This window comes from Lytechinus variegatus, chromosome 4 (assembly GCF_018143015.1).
Source record: "Lytechinus variegatus isolate NC3 chromosome 4, Lvar_3.0, whole genome shotgun sequence".
In the NCBI taxonomy this organism is placed as follows: domain Eukaryota; kingdom Metazoa; phylum Echinodermata; class Echinoidea; order Temnopleuroida; family Toxopneustidae; genus Lytechinus; species Lytechinus variegatus.
In genome coordinates this window covers 36,962,705-36,983,196 of record NC_054743.1, presented here as the reverse complement: position 1 = coordinate 36,983,196, position 20,492 = coordinate 36,962,705, and the positions used below count along the sequence as shown (strand labels likewise).

The 20,492-nt window shown below is 37.4% G+C and overlaps 1 protein-coding gene across 1 annotated transcript in view; it reads left to right on the top strand.

Annotated features, from left to right (window-relative positions):
• The window catches only part of LOC121412961 (glutamate receptor ionotropic, kainate 2-like), a 67,086-nt gene that overhangs the window by 29,387 nt on the left and 17,207 nt on the right, over positions 1–20,492 (top strand). The window contains exon 4 of the mRNA XM_041605723.1: positions 18,377–18,637. Coding sequence (XP_041461657.1) covers positions 18,377–18,637 — 261 coding nt within the window. The remainder of the gene's footprint in view (positions 1–18,376; positions 18,638–20,492) is intronic.

The window sequence follows — 20,492 nt, the reverse complement described above, 5'->3', positions numbered from 1 at the left end:
ACGTACGATCTAGTTTACATTCCAATTCTATTTGAAAACTCATCTCTCTCTCCCCCATATCTACCCCGATGTGCACCATTGGCTCTCACTGTTCTTTCCTTCATGTCCTTGCTGGTTCGACTATCAAAATGAAATAATTCAATTTCAGATGTATGTTTTCTCCATTTTAAACAATAAGGCGAGAAAATGGAATCAAATTGAAACGTGCGAAGGTTTGTAAATTAGATTAATAAATGACGCTAGGCACTGAAGGCGTTTTCTATTTCGAGTTAACGTGAAAGGAAAAAAGAAATGCTGCAATCGAGTCCTGAAAAGCCATGTCAATACTTTATGCTTCCTTTCGAAAATATGGAAAACATGAAATACTATGCACAACATCAGAATTTGTTTGAAAGGTGTTGAAAAAATCGTTAATTACTTGGTATGTTTTATACAACCTTTATGTGATATTTAAGCACATATTTACACATCGTTGTGTCAGGCATATTAAACTAGAAAGACATTCATTGACATGATTGACAAAACATGTATTCATCCCCTGAGGCGCCACTTCACTTTGGCTACTTTGACAACATGATATCGCCATTAAAATTTCATTCACTTTTTTACGACTGTATTCAACAGAAATTGGTTTTCTCATTGTAATGAGAGAATCAAATGTTTTTTTTTATTAAGAATGAATTAATGTGAACTGATTACTCCTTTAAGTCATTATCATGCTATGGACCTAGAAGAAAAAGGCGTGTCAATGACAAACCAAACAAGGAGATTAAGAAGGTTTTAGAGCACTTAAAAAATTGTTATCAGAATAGTAGTCGTGAATATATGTGCCTTTGTATTGAGGAGATAATACCTCTTTCCAAGCGGAAAAGAAAAATAATTCCTAACATTCAATGAAAATAATAACCAGCATTTAGTACGGTCTCCTTCATGGGTCAGTATATCATATCGTTTACAAAACAATAACAAATTAAGTACTTAATAAAGATACAAATATAAGAAAATACGCACATTAAAAAAAAATGATGGAACTGACTAATCAAGGGAATATATGTATATTTTTGTTCAATTTGATGAGCGGGAATGGATTCCTTAGTCCTAGCATAAGCCGTGAAGTGCTACAAAGTTCTACACTACAAAGTTCTAATAGGTCTGGTTCTACAAAGTTTTATGCCTGCGTTTATTACTCTCACCATCTGATGTCTGGGCGTTTATTTTGTTCATATCAAGTCACCGCTTGCGTAAGTCTGAAGTACCCATATTAGTTTCCTATTTAAAAGATCTACTAAGAAAATAAAATCCAACAAGTGCAATCTGTTTTCAAAATTTGAAGGACGCTTTAGGTATTGTCCTGGACTGCTTTGGAGATTATGGAACAATATTTTGGACGATTTCGCACCTGGGCAAAGTATTAAAGAATGGCCTTGGAGGATCTCCCTTTCATTGTCTGTCAAAATCTGTAAAGTAAAAAAGGACACTTCGCAGGAGAGGGATTAAGAAGCTAAAAGAGAGTTATAAGTCTTGTTGTCCCTTGTAAGAAAGGATTTTGAATTAACTGATGGACACGGTTTGACATATACACAATCTTATTGTTAAGAAACATCGCCAAATGGACTTAAGAACGATTTTGACCAAACTGATTTAAACTGATTATTCTGCCGTTCGCCAATGCCACTTTCTATACCTTGGGAATAATGGATAAACTTAAACATTTTACAGTAAGATAAGTGATCAATTAAAGTATATCTTACTGTATTGTGCGTAGGATAATGACAGAGAAAATATTAACAGAAAATAATTTGATATATGTCTTTTTTAAATAATTTCTAATCAAACATATACGTGCATATATTGTAAATAAGTATTTGTTTATCCTAGGAAAGAAATCGATTTTTATCTTTTTGTCTTTTTACATTTCCACAGGAAGATTCAATGAATAAAATGACTGCTATTGTCTTGTTTTCCTTGGAACAAAATGTCCAAGATTTTAACTACCGGTACTTGCGATTGTAGAATCACGCTGAGAAAAACTGCCTTCGTCAACTGGATTTAGAAGAGAGGAGAAATGGAGAGAGCATAAAAAGCTGTGTAATTGACACAATACAAATGCACCCAACCTTCATCGCTTTACCTGGCAAATTGTTATTGTGTCCTTAATTTGATGGCAGAATGTTTCATCCACATAATTATTTTAGCTGATAGATCATTATAGGAGCGTCTGATTTGTTGCTTTGGTAACCGAGGGCGTCTCTGCCGATTTTTTTTCTGATTTGAGGTAATGACAGCATTAGCCAGAGGTAGAAACAAGAGAGAATATAATAATCGTCACCCTCAGATATTGCTAAAAGCCATTTTTCACTATCCTATCATTTCTCATCTTGGACCTATCATCCATCCATTCTTCCCCTATCCTACATTTTGTTCTGCATCAAATCGTGTCGCTATATGACTAATACCCATTTTGATTTTCAATCAGGATGAGTACTGAACTTGCCCCCAAGGATGTTAAAACCCTTGACAAGTATACGTTTTACGCCAAATCTAAAATTATGATCAATGAATAATACTAGTTTGTCCAGCTGCCAGCATATGCTAAGTAGAATCACCATGATAACCGACAGTGTGGACCAAAGTTTTCCGTACAATTAGTCAATGCAAAATAGTTCATGCTGATGGGCCTACAAATGCATCAAATCTACGTCTATCATATGACGTTAACAAGCAGCACAATACAACATGAAAGCATCTAATCTATCTAGTTTTCTTTAATCCCAAATTATGTCTTCAGCGTTAATATCTTCCTCTCATTTTCTGTCATTTTCGGCGACAGCCCAGGACTACGGTGACTTTGATACGACTGCTTTAAGGGAAATAAACATTAGTTCTCGGATAGCATGATGTATAAACGGGTAGAATGTCTTTTTGACTCTTACTTTCATTGATCGAAAGGGCACTCTCGATTATCATTGAACAACTTGCTAAAGGTGAACTACAGTATCACTGTTTGCCTCAAATGATACAGCGATGGATCGCCACCTTGTCCTATTTCTACGGCTCATATTACATGTATTACGCCTTTGATCACCTCTCGACAATTAATGCTTCCAGCAATAAACACGAGATGACAATTATTGTACAAACGATCCCTGATCTGTCTTCCTTATGCTCCTAGTCACACCAATGAAGCTGACCCCAGACCGATCACAGATATCACGTTATTTCCAATGGCGTTTCATCGGCCGGTTCGGAGTGGCTTCGTAGGTGTCGCTGAAGCATGGCACCCCGACTGCCATTGAGAAATAAAAAGATCAGTTTACATACATCCATTCTGACCCTTCGATTTCGTTTCAACATATTATAAAAAGTATAGCGTTGATTCCCGGATGATCTCATAAAGAACACCGTTGGCGGCATGCCGGTAAACAATGTCATATGATCTGCTATGTCGGGTACACACGTATGGTTGCTGGTTGTGGGGACTAGATTAGTGAAGTGTCTTCTAACACGGTACGTTTTGGTTCTGAGTGCTTTGGTATTTGCCCAGGAAACTGGGGAAAGGATCGACATATCTACCTCGTGGCGTGATAGACTAAAGACACTGAAGAGGCAGTGGTTAATATTACAGAATGCATGACTTTCAACTGGAGTGGTCAGCTAAAGGTTGTAGAGGATATCGATAAGATCTTCGTCCATTATGGGGTTTTTTTCAAAGCAGTTTTTCCCAACGGTGTCTCCTGAACATGCTGAATCTCTTATCACCTGTATCTTAATATCAGATATTATGAGGAATGTGATTATAGTCCGACCTATTACATGTTGCTTTTGAGTTACATTGAATTATTTATAACCCCCCCCCCAAAAAAAAAAAATAAAAAAAAAAACAGATATTGAACTTAATACTATGCTGCTGATTTTTTTTCTATGATAGTGTACATCTCATTTCACAAGACGTCATTGTTATCACAACGGTCTCTCTCTCTCTCTCCCTCTCTATCTATTTTTCTCCCCTTCTCTGACTTTCTGTATATCTCTCGATTTCTCTGTCCAGTTATCTATTCATCTATCTATCTATCCATCTATCTATTTCTTTCTCTCTCTTCACTCTGCTCCTCTACCATGTCTACATTCCTTTTATCATTCCTCCCCATCTCCCTCTATCTTTCTTTTTATTCCCTTATCCCATCATCCATCCCCTCCTTTTCCCGTCTTCTTTACCACAATTGCATTAATTCTTTCCAATCAACTGAAATCAGAACAAATTAAAGCAGTGCAATGCTCAAGAAGGTGAAATCGTACAAATCGAGTGACTCGTGATTCCTTTTCTCCTATACTAGGACATGAATTGTTAATGAGTGTTTTAATCGAGAGCTGTTAGAGTGGCAAAGAGAGACAGTCCCCGGGGATCGCATCACCCCTCAATGGTGTTCTATGAAGTTGGCCAACCCGAGAGAAACGGTTCTATATTAGTGTGATTGAGGGCGATGTAAAACCAACCAGCATCTATAAAGACATTCACTAAAGTCATGAAGGACAGAGAGGGGGAGAGTGGGTGGATTTGAAATTTAAAAATGAACTATCTGGAGGTTTTATCTGCGTCACATTTCAGATATAGGAATATGTGAATAGTAAAAAAATATGTATCCTCATAATCACCCATTTAATGTTAGACGTCATTCTACCATAATAGCATTCTTTGCGGGGGGTTCAAAACAATTGCAAACTTCATATCGAAATCTTTTCCGTTTTTACAGACATATTAAAGCAGTAAGTCAGTTTTTCATTCAGTTATTTTAGAGGAAAATACTGATATCATATAGAAACTAATATACAACCATGAGAAATGGGTCAAAGTATTATCGCACTGTACTATATACAACCATGATAAAAGTTCTGTCGCCTATAATCATAATGACCTTGATAAATAATTACATATTCTTTAGTTAGACGTCATACGTTATCTTTTTGGAAGTTATTATACATTATATCAAACTTGTTTGCTACCGACATTTCATTTTTACGCCATTTCAATGCACAGGCTAGGCACGATAACACAACGGACCGATGTTTACGATGCGAACGTCATCGGGCGAAACCTGTCTTCCGCCCTTCACTAATTGTTTTCTTTTAATCCCTCAATCGATACGAACTGGACTAAGACCACAATAGTCTAACAGCGCATGGGTGATTGGAACTCAATGAAAGGATTAATATCCAAGGTTTTAAGAAGGGGGCGAGGAAACCTTTCTCATGAATATTAGATGAAATCATGAAACAGGTCACGTGACAAGAACAACGCGTTTGAATTGTCGAACCCCCCAGATAGAAATAAACATACAAATAGCACCTTAACCTAATTGGTGTATAACCATTTTCGCCATACTTATTTTCTAGTATTTTAAAGAGAGGATGAAAGAATATAGACGAAAATGAATCTGCTTACTTTTAAATCATTATTAGTTTATGTATATTCGAAGTGGGGATTTTCTTTTTTATCTTATTGATACTTTTGATTGAAATAGGAATATAAAAAATAAAGGTTCTCAATTTCGTTCGATATCCAAATAACTATATCAATACTCGAAATTTCTGGTTCAGAGCTAAACAACATAATCGCATTCAACTATTATTTTCCGTTCGATTACAATGTAGTTTTTTTATATCCACTGTTATCGCAGTTTTGATTTCAAATAGCCTAGATTAAAGAGGCAGAATTACATGTTTTCATCATTCACGTTCAACACCCTGGAATCAATTTCACGTCTCACATTAGAAAAAGATAAAAATATTGTTATTTCATCTTATTTGAAGATTCTTATGTATAGATAACATACAATATTTACATGATTTATGCGACGTGATACTCATGAAATCAGGCTTTTATTAGTAATAAAACAAAACAATAGATCTCCTTCCCCGTTTTTACGTATAGGCCTGTATCATACTTATGGACGATTCGAATGTGCTTTCATTAAATCAATAGGGATTACGCTATATAAAGCGAGTAATGGTTCGAAAATGACTCGATTAAGCTTCGGTTGAGTTCATCTCAGAACATTATGTCTAGAAATGTTCTTTCAAGTTTGACTTTCATGAATGCTCTTACCTTTATACCTCAGATACATTTGCTCTACGGCCGTACGACGAGTCGAAAACAACCGTTTTAGCATTTTTGTGAGGTAGCTACACCTAGATGGTTTGAATAAAAATGAATAAAACTGCTGTTTTCGACTCACCACACGGCCGCCGTCGGAGAAATGTGATTGTAGCATTATACGTTCACTTTCCACCCCCTTTTTCCCGTAAAATCAGGGGGGTTTTTAACACTTTAACCACCCGAATCTATTTCAAAGTGGGCTAATTATATTTCGCGAAACAATTATTGGAGACCTGAAAAATTTGCTATCCAAATTGATTCTTGTCCTATATGAGCATTTTAACTGAATGGTCCAGACTGACATTTGGTTTACAACATAATTTTTTTAAATAAAATAAAATTTTATTGGGCCATGCACACGAATACATGTCCCCATACCCCCACAGTATCGCGCCAATGTCTTCATCCGTACACCCTCTGCGATGTCTACCTTGACCATAACACGAATCTTTCATCTTCTCTCAATGTTTGTATGTCTGTCTCGGTTTCCTATGTTGTTCCTTGGCATTATTCGCAGGTCAATTAACGTATATGAGACGGAGGTGCTACAATAAACCTGCGCTAAACATGAAAATAAACCCCGATGATTATGACAGACAAAAAGTTGAGGTTAGGCATGCCTTTAGTTTTTGCCAGCATCTCACGGATGTTGCCCCTTCTCCTTATCAACATCATGTCTCCCCAGTCATATCCGTGTGCCGTAAGCTATGAGGGAGATAAAAAGAAAGGGAGAGAGGAAGAGGGGGATAGAGGGAAAGGGGGAGAGAGAGCGAGAGAAGGGGGTCGTGATGGCTCCCTCCCGTTGGGTATTTGCTGGCTGCCGACACCCCTTTCCTTCCTGCCTACACCCCTAAGCCACAAAGCTAAGGGAAAGAAAGCACCATCTCACAGCCAAGTCAAAGAGGTCCCCGAAGGGAAAGCATTAAAGTTCCAAGTGGCATTCTCAACCAGAATATTGGATTTTTTCCCCTCAGTAGTTCAGTACAACAATCGACAAAGTACATCGTAGACATTGCCTTGTTCATGCTATCATTATTTTTCAAAAATATTGGAGTAAAACGGTTCTTAACTGAATTGAAAGTCATCAATCATGATAATGCACTACAGTGTCTAAGAAAGCATATGTTCATTTTAACCAAGCTATTCTATTATGGGGAGAACGTTACTTTTAGTTTTCTTTTGTGGACCTACACACAACATACGCACACCCCCACCCATCCTCTCTCATTTTATACCCCCCTCCCCTCCTATCTCTCCTTAGAAAACGCTTAAATGCTTTCACCTATTTTGTTATAGTTTACTTGTTTGTTTATTTTGCTCTATGTCAGTTAGTATTTCTTTCTGTGTGGGTGTGTGTGTCTCTCTTTCTCTCCCTTTGTTCTTCCCTACCCCCCCCCCCCCCTCTCTCTCTCTCCTGAGAAAACGCTTAAATGCTTTCACCCATTTTTTTATAGCTTACTTCACTTTTCTGTTTGTTTTGCTCTCTGTCTGTTAGTACGTCTTTCTGTGTGTGCGTGCGTGTGTGAGGGTGTGTGTGTGTGCTTGCGTCTCTCTTTCTCTCCCTTCGTCACTAGGTATGGATGGGGGCGTGTGTCCCTGTATCGTAGCAGTCCCATCCCCTCATAATGATTGAATCTCCATGGATATGGCAGACCAGTGGTTTATCCTATCAAGACCAGCGCGAGCAGGTGCAGTCTGTGCCTGAGGATGGTGATGCCTACGATATGTCAGCGGGAATATAATTACCCACGTGTTTACCGTGTGCTTAAAACTTGGCGACTTTTTCTTTTTCACGAAGATAGGAAACCCTTTTCTCTCTCTCTCCCTCCTTATTCCATACACACACACACACACACACACGCTAGGAAATCCCCCTTTCTTTCTCTCTTGCACTCCTTATTCCACAACACACACACACTCGCCCACACATATATATTTATGTTTAGAGCTTATATCGGTACATTTAATTTCCTACAAACTGCAACCAATACCAGCATAAATCATTGAAAATTATGTGTTTTAAGCATAAGTGGATCAGGTGAAGACAATTTTACAATTCGTTATCCATTAGGTATAGATAGATAGATGGATGGATGGATGGATGGATGGATAGATAGATAGATCGATAGTTGGATGGATAGCTAGATAGAAAGTTGGATGGATAGATTGATGCAGACATGGACGATGATCGATATATAGATTTGAAATAAAATAGACATATACAATAATTTTCAGTTATTGGAAAAATGGCAAACAAAACGCAGAAAGGAATAGGCGGAGTATATAAGGATTGGAAAGGAGGAATCCATTGGCGCCTCCGGTTTCTATCTCCCTTCTACGACTCCCCGTGGAATAGTATGGACTATTACCCGTTTGCTAGGGATAAATACCACCACTCTCCGGTTTTAAGTAGATTTCATCATTTCCTGTCACCACACTTGTGGTCTAAATGAGTACGACTCTCCTCTCATTGAACCTAAGGGCCCAGGGAGTGCGTCCATACCGTTCTCAAACTATAGGCAAAATGCTGTAACAGTCGCAACAAGGAGATCGACCCCAAACCGAATAGAGTACTGACGTTAATCCGAATGACATCATTAATCGATCGGGTTGGAGTCGGTCCAGCTGGTGCGACCGTTTCGATACAGAAAGCAAAGCTATGCAAAGTGAGCAAATTCACCGTTTTATAGCCGTTTTGTAGCCGTTTCACGTACATGTAGTAAATCATTGTATAAAGAATACTAAATGGAAAAAATTCGCCGTTTTATAGCCGTTTTTTTTACCTAAAGAGCTAGAAAACAGTTTAAAAACCTATAAAAGGGGTTGCAAAGGATATAAAAAGGGGACACAAAAGGGCGAAAAACTGCTACAAGACGGAATAAGGCTCATTTATTTCGCCACGATCCCGTTACGCCTTCTCAAGAATGAGCCATCCCCCTATTTTACTGGTGGTATGATGGTGTGGCTGCTACCGTCCCCTTAAAAAAGGGGAAGAAATGACAACAATTTCAAAGGAAGCCCCTTTATATGCCCTAACGTAAGCCAATGCCGGCCATGTTGTTGATTTTGTTTTTTTCTTCTTTTTTTTTGCATATGTGTTGCCATGGTTTATGAAGTAACTATAATGGGAATGTAAATAAGTATGGATTTCTGTATCAAGATACTGCAGTTTGGAAAGGTATTACTCCCCAACAAAAAAAACACACACACACACAAATAAAAAATGTATGGACATTGAAGTCTCTCTAATTTTTTCAACCTGAAATGGCAGAAATACAAAATCTGGTATAGACGTGTTTTTACTTGGGATCCTGGTTCACCATTAAGATGAAGCTTCAATCAAGTCCTGATGGACTGGAATATTTGACGTCTAAATCCTAGAAAGGGTCACTGTAACTGTTTACCATGCTAAATGTATATATTGGTAAAGATTCGTTGGGTAAGGAAGTTTGTTTTTATATATTAGAACCATGGAGCTATCATAGCTCCATGTTTGAACGGACAAAACTGCGTTGGTATGTATGAATAATAATACAATTTTCATTTACTATACTTCAAACAACAAAATCAACGAATCTGTGACAGCATTCTTAGGAAGAATACATATGAAAATACATTGCTTTTGTACCTGAAATTTGAGTACATACTAGGGAATGGGAAATGAGTTTTAGGTAATAAAGTATTTTCTAAAATGCGATTGAGCTTTTGTCATTATTTTTTATTATCAAAGATTGTTATTTGGTATGGTCATAGTCAGGCAGTGTGGACAGATTGGCATGTAACCTGCATGTCTTGAAAATTACGGATCTTCACAATTCCCATTGTCAATTTTTTTCCCCCAAAAAAAACTAGCTTGATGTGAAAAATAATCCTTTAAGGAAAAAAAGTGACAGATAATTATAAAGGGAAATCAAATGCAAAATAGATGTTGTAATACCAAAAATATTGTGCCGGAGATTTCATGTGGTGTAATTCTAAAGAATGAATAAAAGCCCATAGAGGAAGCATTACTACGCATCTTGAAGCTAAAATAAGAATTGAAAGTCATTACAAAGCAATTTTCCGTGTTTCCTTTCCAAACTACGTCATACTGTTATCCAAGAAAAATATGACAAATATGACAATTATGAACGCACAGAAGATGATATCCTTAGCCCACCCACTAATAGATTTCCAATAAAAAGAAGCCCTCCCCTTCTATCCACACCGCCTGGGGCTAATGTTTGGTGACCAAGAACTACAAAGATGGTCATCCTTCCATGTAGGAGAATTTCGGAGACTGTTATTCGAGTTGACAGACATGCCCCAGTCGTGTACTTAATTTCTACTCAAGTACCGCCACATGCGTGACGCGTTCCGAAAACTTTGCGCGACAGCTTGCTTGCATGCCATTGCACTTTATACCGATTTGTGGATGAAATAGAAATTCCCCACATCTTAATACAATATTTCGACACTGCTTTGCCCTATTTGCTTTTTTTCATACTCTGTAGATTTTCTGAATTTTCTCGTTCGATTTGCTAAATTCATAATCTACTTTGAATGCAGGTTTAAATTACATGCCAATCCTTTTCAATTTACCATGCTCGCGAGCTTGCACACGCGCTATGTTCAAGTCACAAATTCATGTTAATTGGGGGAATAAATTCCAGATATCCATATCCCATCTAATCTGGCTTCGTGTTTTCAAGAGATTTTCAATTTATTCAGTATTCTCGTGTATTTCTATTTTCAAAATAATTGAAAATGCTGATTGCCTGCATCTTCTACCGACAAATGCAAACAATTTTACCATCTAAGAAAGATAGGAGAGAAGAAGAAAGAATTGATGAGAGTAGGTGAGAGGGATAGGGAGATAAGTGTAACGGAGCGATGGGGTAATGGACATGAAAAGGAAGATCTAAGATGGGAAAAGCGGGGGTGGGGAGAAAAGGGAGATCGAGGGCATTTCTGGGAGCATTTCAAGAAGAGATTATAATAATAGGTCATTGACTTTCACCAATTTATGTAATAACAGACCTGCAAACCTCTGGGAATGAAAAGGTGTATTTTGTGATAAAAAGTGTATTTTCCCCAAAAAGTGTATTTCATAATAAAATGCCTGGCGCATTCGCTCATCGCGGCGCTCAAGCTGCATGCAAGCTAAAATGCGCACTGCTCTTGCAGATGAAAAAAAAAAAAACATTTAAACATGTGAATATCTCACACTGGTTTTAACACAAGGCAAAAGCAATTTTGTGTCTCGCCCACTTATGAAAAATAACCAGAAATATCGTGATTTGCGAGGGCACGTAAGAGAATTATATTGAAACTTCATTGTGAAATGACTGGGATGGAATAACACTTGTCATAAGAGCCTTGGATGTAAACTTTAATGTTGACCTGAAAATGACCTTTGACCTTACCATGTGACCTCCGACTGCAGCATAACATACAGGTCGCCAAAGTACATCTACCATCCAAGTTTTGTTGAAAAGTAACTTACGGTTGCGGATTTAGGTGTCATAAGAGAGTCTTGCATGTAAACTTTAACGTTGACATGAAAATGACCTTTGACCTTATCATGTCACCTCCCACTCCAGCATAACATGCAGGTCCCCCAAGTCCATCTACCGTCCAAGTTTGGTTGAAAAGCGACTTACGGTTGCGGAGTTAGGTGTCCTGCATGTAAACCTTAACGTTGACCTGAAAATAACCTTTGACCTTACCATGTGACCTCCGACTGCAGCATAACATGCAGGTCCCCCCAGTCCATCTACCATCCAAGTTTGATTGAAAAGCGACATACGGTTGCGGAGTTAGGTGTCATAAGAGAGTCTTGCATGTAAACTTTAACGTTGACCTGAAAATGACCTTTGACTTTACCATGTGACTTCCGACTGCAGCATAACATGCAGGTTCCCCAAGTCCAACTACCATCCAAGTTTGGTTGAAAAGCGACTTACGGTTGTGGAGTTATGTGTCATTACAGGTTTGTGACGGACGGACGACGGACGCCATTTGGATCCCTAAGTCTCGCCTTCACCTCTGGTGGGCGGGACAAAAATTATTGAAAAAAAAGTTATTTGTGTAAGTTTTATGAAATAGACACATATAGAGATGATTTTTCTACATAAATTGCGATTTAGTAAAAAAAAATGTACTGTCGTATTTTGGTAGCAAAAACGAACCAAATACGCCAAAAACGTACTGGCTGGCAGGTCTGTAATAAGCTACTGAAAACTCTTGTATCTGATTGGCTCAGACCATAATAACGAAGTCGATGAATATCAATCGAGGAAACCCTTCATGATTAATACTCCCCGGAATGACAGGTGCAGAATAAAGGAGTACAGCAAATATGAAGACAGGGAATAGACATGTGATAAGGTATGAAATAGAAAACGGAGATAATATGGGTCAGGTTACGCAGAGAAACGATTATCATGATGATAATAATAAACAAATCGTGAGCAAGTGCTTTACAATTTACATGTTTTATAGAACTAGGATATCATTGACAGTTTCTATAATCATCCTTATCTGATCTGATCAGAATAGGGTTGTACGGACTTTCTTGCACCAAACCAAGGCCAAACTGTCACTGAATGAACTAGCCTGTGTTTCAATCTCGATGAAGCCTGCCAGTCCTCCCACACTCAGGAGACCAGAACCAATTAATTAGAGACTAAACCCATCCTCTTCTGTCTCCCGCTCTCATCTTAAGATCCAAAGTGTCGCCAGAGGAAAGCGGGTGTCGAGGGTGTCACACTTAAAATTTACAAAAAAAAAAAGAAATAAGCTAATGAATTGTGTTCTGCAGACAACACGGTCATTTTTGCTATCTTGGGATGACACATGCTCAAACCAGATTCTAAGAACGATTATATTACTTTTTAAACCTAGCGGAAGAACCCATTCTAATGATGCTCTATTTTTTTATTTCGTTTGCCTCCATGATCCTGAAACCATTCCCTAATTTTAGATATTTCAAATGAAATGGTCATATCTAGACATGCCACAGTTTTATTAAACTTTGTAAACAGGGCAGGGTCATCATAATTCACGCGGTTTGCAGACTCGTTATAGATTATTTATATTGCTCTTTGATTTTTACAGCGAAATCGCGCGGGAAATACCATGTGTGGATCTTGCAGGGAGTATTTGGCGGATCCCAAAGGGGCCACTAACAAAATAATTGCGGACGATTTTAAGGGCTATAGGACAACATAACTATTTATATTTCGTAGAGGATAATTATGTAATCTTGATATAAACAGCTTTTGAACATACCACCAGTTATAAGGTCTCCATACGATCCAGCGAAATGTGATTTCTCTTGGGAAATCATCGCAATTGGTAAACGTTAATTCAACTCCGGGGGTACCATAAGGCGCAAATGACACTAGGCTTTGTGAAGCTATCAACTTTCTGGTAGACATACCTTCTAGGGAGAAGTGGGCTTTACTCACAAATCAAGAATGCTTTGACCATCCATGTTAGGGACTCGAGATTGAATGTTAATAAGTCATGATACAATTCCTTTCTGGGTACATCGTTAAAGACCCAGACCGGACCCAAAAATGAAATTGACAAATTATATACCAATCGAAAGATTATAAGCTACTAAATACAGCAATGTGAGTTTTATTCATTTTCACCCCTTCCCAGCTGAGTATTTTGCTTAAGAATATTCCAATTATCGGGCTTCGAACCCGGCTTAGAAAATAGGCTTTATTGTGCTTTTCAAATGCATCGAGACCGTGACGTCACGTTGTGTAAGAAGCGTCGTGGTTCCTTGGTTTGTGCACAGAAAAACTGGGTTATTTTTTTGCTTTCCAGATTACGCATTTCATTTTCGTCACTTCCATCACAGAATGATATCACATATATTTTTTCCTACACGCTTAAATTATGAAATCTACAGTTTTGAACTAGTTTTTGCCATATTTTGTTTCCTGCTTATTTGGCGTAGATTTCAATTCTATCTGCATTCAGATTATGTATAACAACTTTTCCTGACATAGCAATTTAGGCCCAATAAGAGCCATTCAAAGAAATCACAAAAAAGGTAGTGAATAGTTGTAGGTTTCCATCCATTTGAACAGTGAATAATTGTGAGTGCCATTTTCATCTGAAAACGAAAAAAAAAATTGATTCATAAAATAGAAATGGAAGAAAATACCAAATGCTTTTGTACACAAGCCTATGGAATCGCAACCCTCCAGACACAACATGACGTCATCATTTCCAGGCGACGTGGGGTGCTCAATCGAAGCGTACTTTCGAGGAGCAGCTTCTTTGATTTTTATCTAATATTTCTAAAAAATGGAAGGAGATATATAGAATATTTTTCGTATATTTGTATTCTATGAATCATTGCCTTTCTTTTAATATATGATTGTTTTTACACCGGTCAGGGTCTTTAATAACCTGGCGCGTACAATAACAGACGTAGCAACACGAACGAGACTATATGACGGAGAATGTATACAGAAGATTGACATAGAGCCGGATAATGAAACAATGTTAAAAAAAGAGATCGAGAATTTGGGAGACATCACAGAGCGGAAGGAAAATGAAGACAAACGTTTCAATGAAATTGAAAACATATGGAAAATAACAATGATACAGAATTACAGACGGAAAACCGATCGCAGATAATCAGAAACGATATATGGGGGAAAACAGACATGACATAGAAAGAGGATAAGAACGATAAACTGAAGTGAACAGGTGGATAAAAAAGAAGAGAATACTATGGACATAGAGAAGGGTAAGAAAGTAGATAAAGATGAGAGGGAGCGATTGAAAGATTGAGAGAGGGAGGATGAAAAAGAAAGAGAGGAGGTATTTTACGGATTTTTTTTTTATTACTCATGATCATGCGTATGAAATTGATGTATTCTCTGTACGCACGTTACATCATTCTTCAACGCGAACCCCCCCCCCTCCCCCCCCTCATCATTACTCTTACCATCCTGGAAATGTTTGCTTCATTAATCATCATCATACGAAAATATTCACCGCCTTCCTTTATAAGGGTGGAAAAAGTTACCAAGAATGAATGAGATTGTTCGAGGAAGAGTGAACTAATGATTCATGATCCAGACATTTTATCGATCTAATGTAGATGGTAACATACTGGGTTTTGGAAGTGAATACCAAAATTGATGGATATGAAAAAGAATGTTTTCAGGGAGGAAGAAAACTTTTGCACGATACCAGGGTATTCAGGGTATTGACTGAAAGTGTTTTTGTCCCAGACTGATCATATTGCCTAGCTTCAAGATCAATTACTTCAAAGAGGGGCGCAAATTAAGGAAGCAAAGATATTATTATTGATAGCTTTGAAACCCAGAACTAGGTATTCATTTTTTTACTGTTAAACCAAATGATTTTTCATTTTTAAATAATTGTGTGCCTTAATCAGCCCGAATTTCCAATACAAATACAACTTTAGCTTGTGAGTACTGGATTCGGTTTTTAGAATGGTTCACTGTGCAAAAACATTGTAATAGCGATTGAATTCTATTTCGTAACAACGTCTATGGTGTAGTCACGGGAATCAGCAAGTTTTGAAGTCGGTCTTACTTTAAATGGTCTCTTCACCAAGTAGTGTTATGATATAATAAAACATTTTAATATAAAAAAAGTAGTGAGTGTTCCCTGATTTCATATACAAACTAATATACCACACCCATCTGAGATGATGGTCAGTCGTGTTTCAATATGTTCATATCTTTGTTAGCTTTCCATTCTTCAATTTGACAAGCCATCTCAATAAATGGACATCACGCCTGCCACTAGCCTATAGCAGCTGTCCCAAATGTTTGAATGAATTACTCTCGTCTGCTCTGATCAACAAGCTGTCATAATTATGCCTCCTCATGTTCTGAGATAGAGTCTAAAATTCCATATAGGGCCGAAGGTTTTTACAAAGCGTCTTGGTTTTCATTCCGGCAAGTCGTTTATGCAAACGTTTAATTGACTTTGATGTAATATATATTCAGATTCCCAATCATGAAATGATATAAATGATAATAAGTTATATTCCTCTAAAATATGCAGAAATGTGTTTTTATCAATATTGTGAAACTCCTGTTTACAAAGTATAGAGAGACAGAGAATAAACGTATATCATGATTATCATCACTATCGTAGTCATCAGAAGCAATGACCATCTTCATCCTCATCATCATTATTATCATTATCATCATCATCACCACCTCCAGCATCATCATCCTCATCTTCATCATCATCATCATCATCAACAGCATCACCATTACCATCATCATCATCAACATCGTCATTATCGTCATACTCATCATCGTCATCATCGTCATCATCACCATCATTATTACAATCATCATCATCATCATAACCATCATTGTCATTATCGTCATCATCATCATCACCATAAAAATCACCATCATTACCAATATTGTCATTATCATCGTCATCACCACTCTCTCCACACTAAATGTCTTCGAATCAGTGATTATTTTTATTTAACCAGTAAACAAATTAACAAAAAAATAAAAGTTACAATTCATTTATTGATTGGTGGTTCCAAAAAAATTCGGAATTTATGATAAAACAGACAGGGTTTCTTCATGCTTTCTCATAAACCCATATCATCTTGGGACGGTGCAGATATTCGTTGGTGCATTTTATCCTAATTGCTCGTCGTTTCTTAATAACATCGAAATGTAATAGAAAGTGACAAGGACATGAAATTATTAACCCCTCAAATAGATCTGATAGATTAATTAGTGACGCTCAACTACCAAGGAGTGAGTCTTGTACAGGCTTCACCCGCGGACAAAGGTCCATTAAGAGTTATAACAACTCCTTCGGCATACTGAGTTTGATCATCACAAAACACCGCTCTATATTATTTCATTTTGACAAGTTAATAGGTCGTAGACCTTGGCGAATTTAATGAAGAGCGTCATTAAATCCGGCTGTTTCTCTCATTTTCATCCTCAATGACTACTTACTTCTTGGAGCCAGTCTTGATAAAAGACAGCAAAGGTCACCACGTGAGGTCATGACCTTCTGACAGGGAGGATGAGACGCATTTGTATGAACTCCTTGTTTCAGGAAGATCTTTATTAAGGAATGGTGATGGTTTCTTTATGGATATTTCATATCTGTTGCTGTTAACATTTCGAAGTTGATTAATTGTTCAAAGTGAACGGTTACCATGGTAATCGAATCATTTTTAACGTGTCATTCCGCCTGCACTATTTCAAGAGTTTCTCACATGACACGTATGACATGCAGTATACCTGCATTATTAACTTGACCCATGACAGTTTACTTGAATCCAATTTAGGAATATATCTCAGATGCATTAAGTAGCTGACAACAAAAGTGCGTTCCACTATTCCTCATATTTTTGGAAATTTAATGAAAATCGGGTTCTGGTTTTGCCTGTCGTGGTCACAAATAAGGAAATTTATTGTGGCTTGTTCAAGTAGTCGAACACTTATTAATGTTCTCCTTTCTTCCGTCCGGTTGCCCATACACATGTTGTATCACAAGTCAGTGCCCCGCCACTATATTAAAAACGAAATGTCCCGAATTCGCAGAATTTCTGTAAATGCTTTCACGATCTTGCTTTTCTGTTTAAGCTTTAATATTTACCATTTGTCTTGAAATCCTTGCTTTCGTTCCCCCCAAAAAATATATATATACGCGTATATATGTCCCTCCCCCCCCCCCCACCCCTTTTCGCTCTCGCTCCCTCGTCCTTTATCCCCTTATTCCCCGTCACTGCTTCTCTCTACCACTCCCTCTGATCTATATTTCGCCACTTTCCCTTACCGATCTATATTTTCATCTCGACTATCAAAGAAGAGACAATCATTCTTGCGATATTACCCATTAATTTACCGCCGATATATCATCACAAGCATTAAGATTCGCCGGACTGGCTCGGCTTGTGTCATAACAAAATAATTTAGCCACATTTTCCCTGAAGGCAAACGATACAATATTCATTCATGGTAACTTAAATGCTTCAATAATGCAATCTCCAGTATCTTCAAGTATGTATTCTCAAAATCAATAAGTCTCCATTATAACGGGGTGGTATTTTAAAATATTTCCCCGAAAACAGTCTGATATTTATACGGATACATGACTAAAATATCGCTTACGTACTGACGTTATTATATTCTTATTAATGATTTAATGATACAATGCTAACATCATTTCGTTCTATTTTTTTTCCAGTTTGCGCTCAACTTCAACATGCAAACGGAATAGCAGCTGTAATCGGCCCTACGTCGACAGATGGCGCTCTTGCCGTGCGATCAGTGTGTAAAACGGTTGATGTACCACACGTCGACACACGGAGACAGTTTGGAGGAATGGAGACATTATCGAACACTATCAGCTTGTATCCCCATGCTAGTTACATTAGTTCATTGTTGGTTGATATAGTGCAACATTATAAATGGCAGAAGGTTACCGTCATGTATGATGAAGACGAAGGTGAGTTTAACGATTCTTGGTATAGACCTTTCAAATTATAGATGCCATCAGAGAAATGAAAAATAAAAACCTCTTTCCTTCCTTTTAGCTGGAATACATGTCTTTCTAGAGGTAGACAGATTGTGCATTTTCATATCATGTTCTAAGATGCAGATCTGAGACGAAACGAAACGAAAATATGTACATATCATCCAGCAATAACGCTATGCGCAAGCGCATTACACTTTATTACCTCATAACTGCGTCACCGAAGTTGCGCCACAAATTTAGAGATTCAGATTTACATTTAATTCGGTTTATTTGAAGGAAAAAAAAGTCGGGAGACTGATACAAACAAAGGTTACAAAATACAACATAAATTCAAAAAGACGTAAATGAAATTAAATCGTGAAATAATGATTATAGTGAATGGTTCAACGCGATATATGCATATCATACGACAGAGAATAAGTTAGTCAAAAATTAAAGTCGCCATTTTAATACGGACTTAGACGACAGACTCCCCCCCCCCCAAGCCTTGTAGACGGCATTATGTGACAAGGAAGCTTAATCACAAATTAACAATATAACAAATTATGATTATCACGTTATCTAGGCCTACTAAGATGCAAGGTAGATAATCCACCATATCTCTCTAGTTCCTTGGTAAGAGTGGTCATGACCAAAAACATGAACCAAAATAAGGGCCTCGTGATGACCATTTAAATTATTTTATATAGTGCCCAAAGGACATTCGACCGACTATCATTATATTGGATGTTCATAGAAGCCTTTATATATATAAATATATGTATTTATATATAAATATATGTATTTATATGTTATATGTTGTACATGTACATGTATAACTTTACACATTTATAGATATATGTATATATATATAATCAATATATAAATGGATTTCCCACTAGACAATGTTATGATGAATTGAGGGAAATATATCTTTAAAGAATTTATAATGAATGTCGATTAATAAATCAACGACAGTGGAATTCAGAATGTTTAATGAGAACGTATGCAAGGAAAATGAGCAATCAGTATTACACGGTTAGCAAGCGGCTGCCGAAGGCTGTATGCCCTCGGAGTGCGGCAATCACGAACCGACCGAACACCCTTCCATTTCGGCCGGTGGACCCTTAATTACATCTCGCTGATTAGCGAAGGGTTTGGGGAGCTGAGCCGTCGCGGAGGATGAATGGGAATGAACGAGAGTTGTTTTAGGTTAATCCGAGGAGAGATGAATGGATGATGAATGTTTGCCCTACTTTCTGTGTCTCAAGGGTGAATTGTTTTATACCCCGACTTCTAACATTAATTAGTGTCATGGGAGACGAGTATGGAAATTCCACTTAAACAGGATCTAAATAAAAACCACTGAGGCTAGTTGACGACTTATCATTTCTCACTTGGCCCACTTTCATTTTTTACCCCCTTGTCTTGCTTGCTCTACGCCCCCCCCCCCCCTTATGCGCTCTCTCTTCTGCCTCTCTTTGTCTTTCCTCTTGAACCCCTTTAAGGTCGTTTTAATAATCTCGTCTATGCATGCCTGTACGATGTAAAGTTAATGTTAAATTATTTTCATTTTCCTTTATTAGGCCTATTTACTCTCCATTTCTTTACACCTTTTAATTATAGTTTTTTATATCTGAAAATATTCTGGTCTGTTGCGTCTGCCAGTACTGCAGTGAATAACACATAATTTCACTTAGCCATTTTTCTATGAAATTCTTACCATATTTTTCATATTTATATTTTCCTATTAGTTGTTAATAATCATTACCCATTTATCACTTACCCCTGCTGCCCATTTTACTCAGTCATCAAGAACTTATACAGGAACAGTCTTCATTCGTCG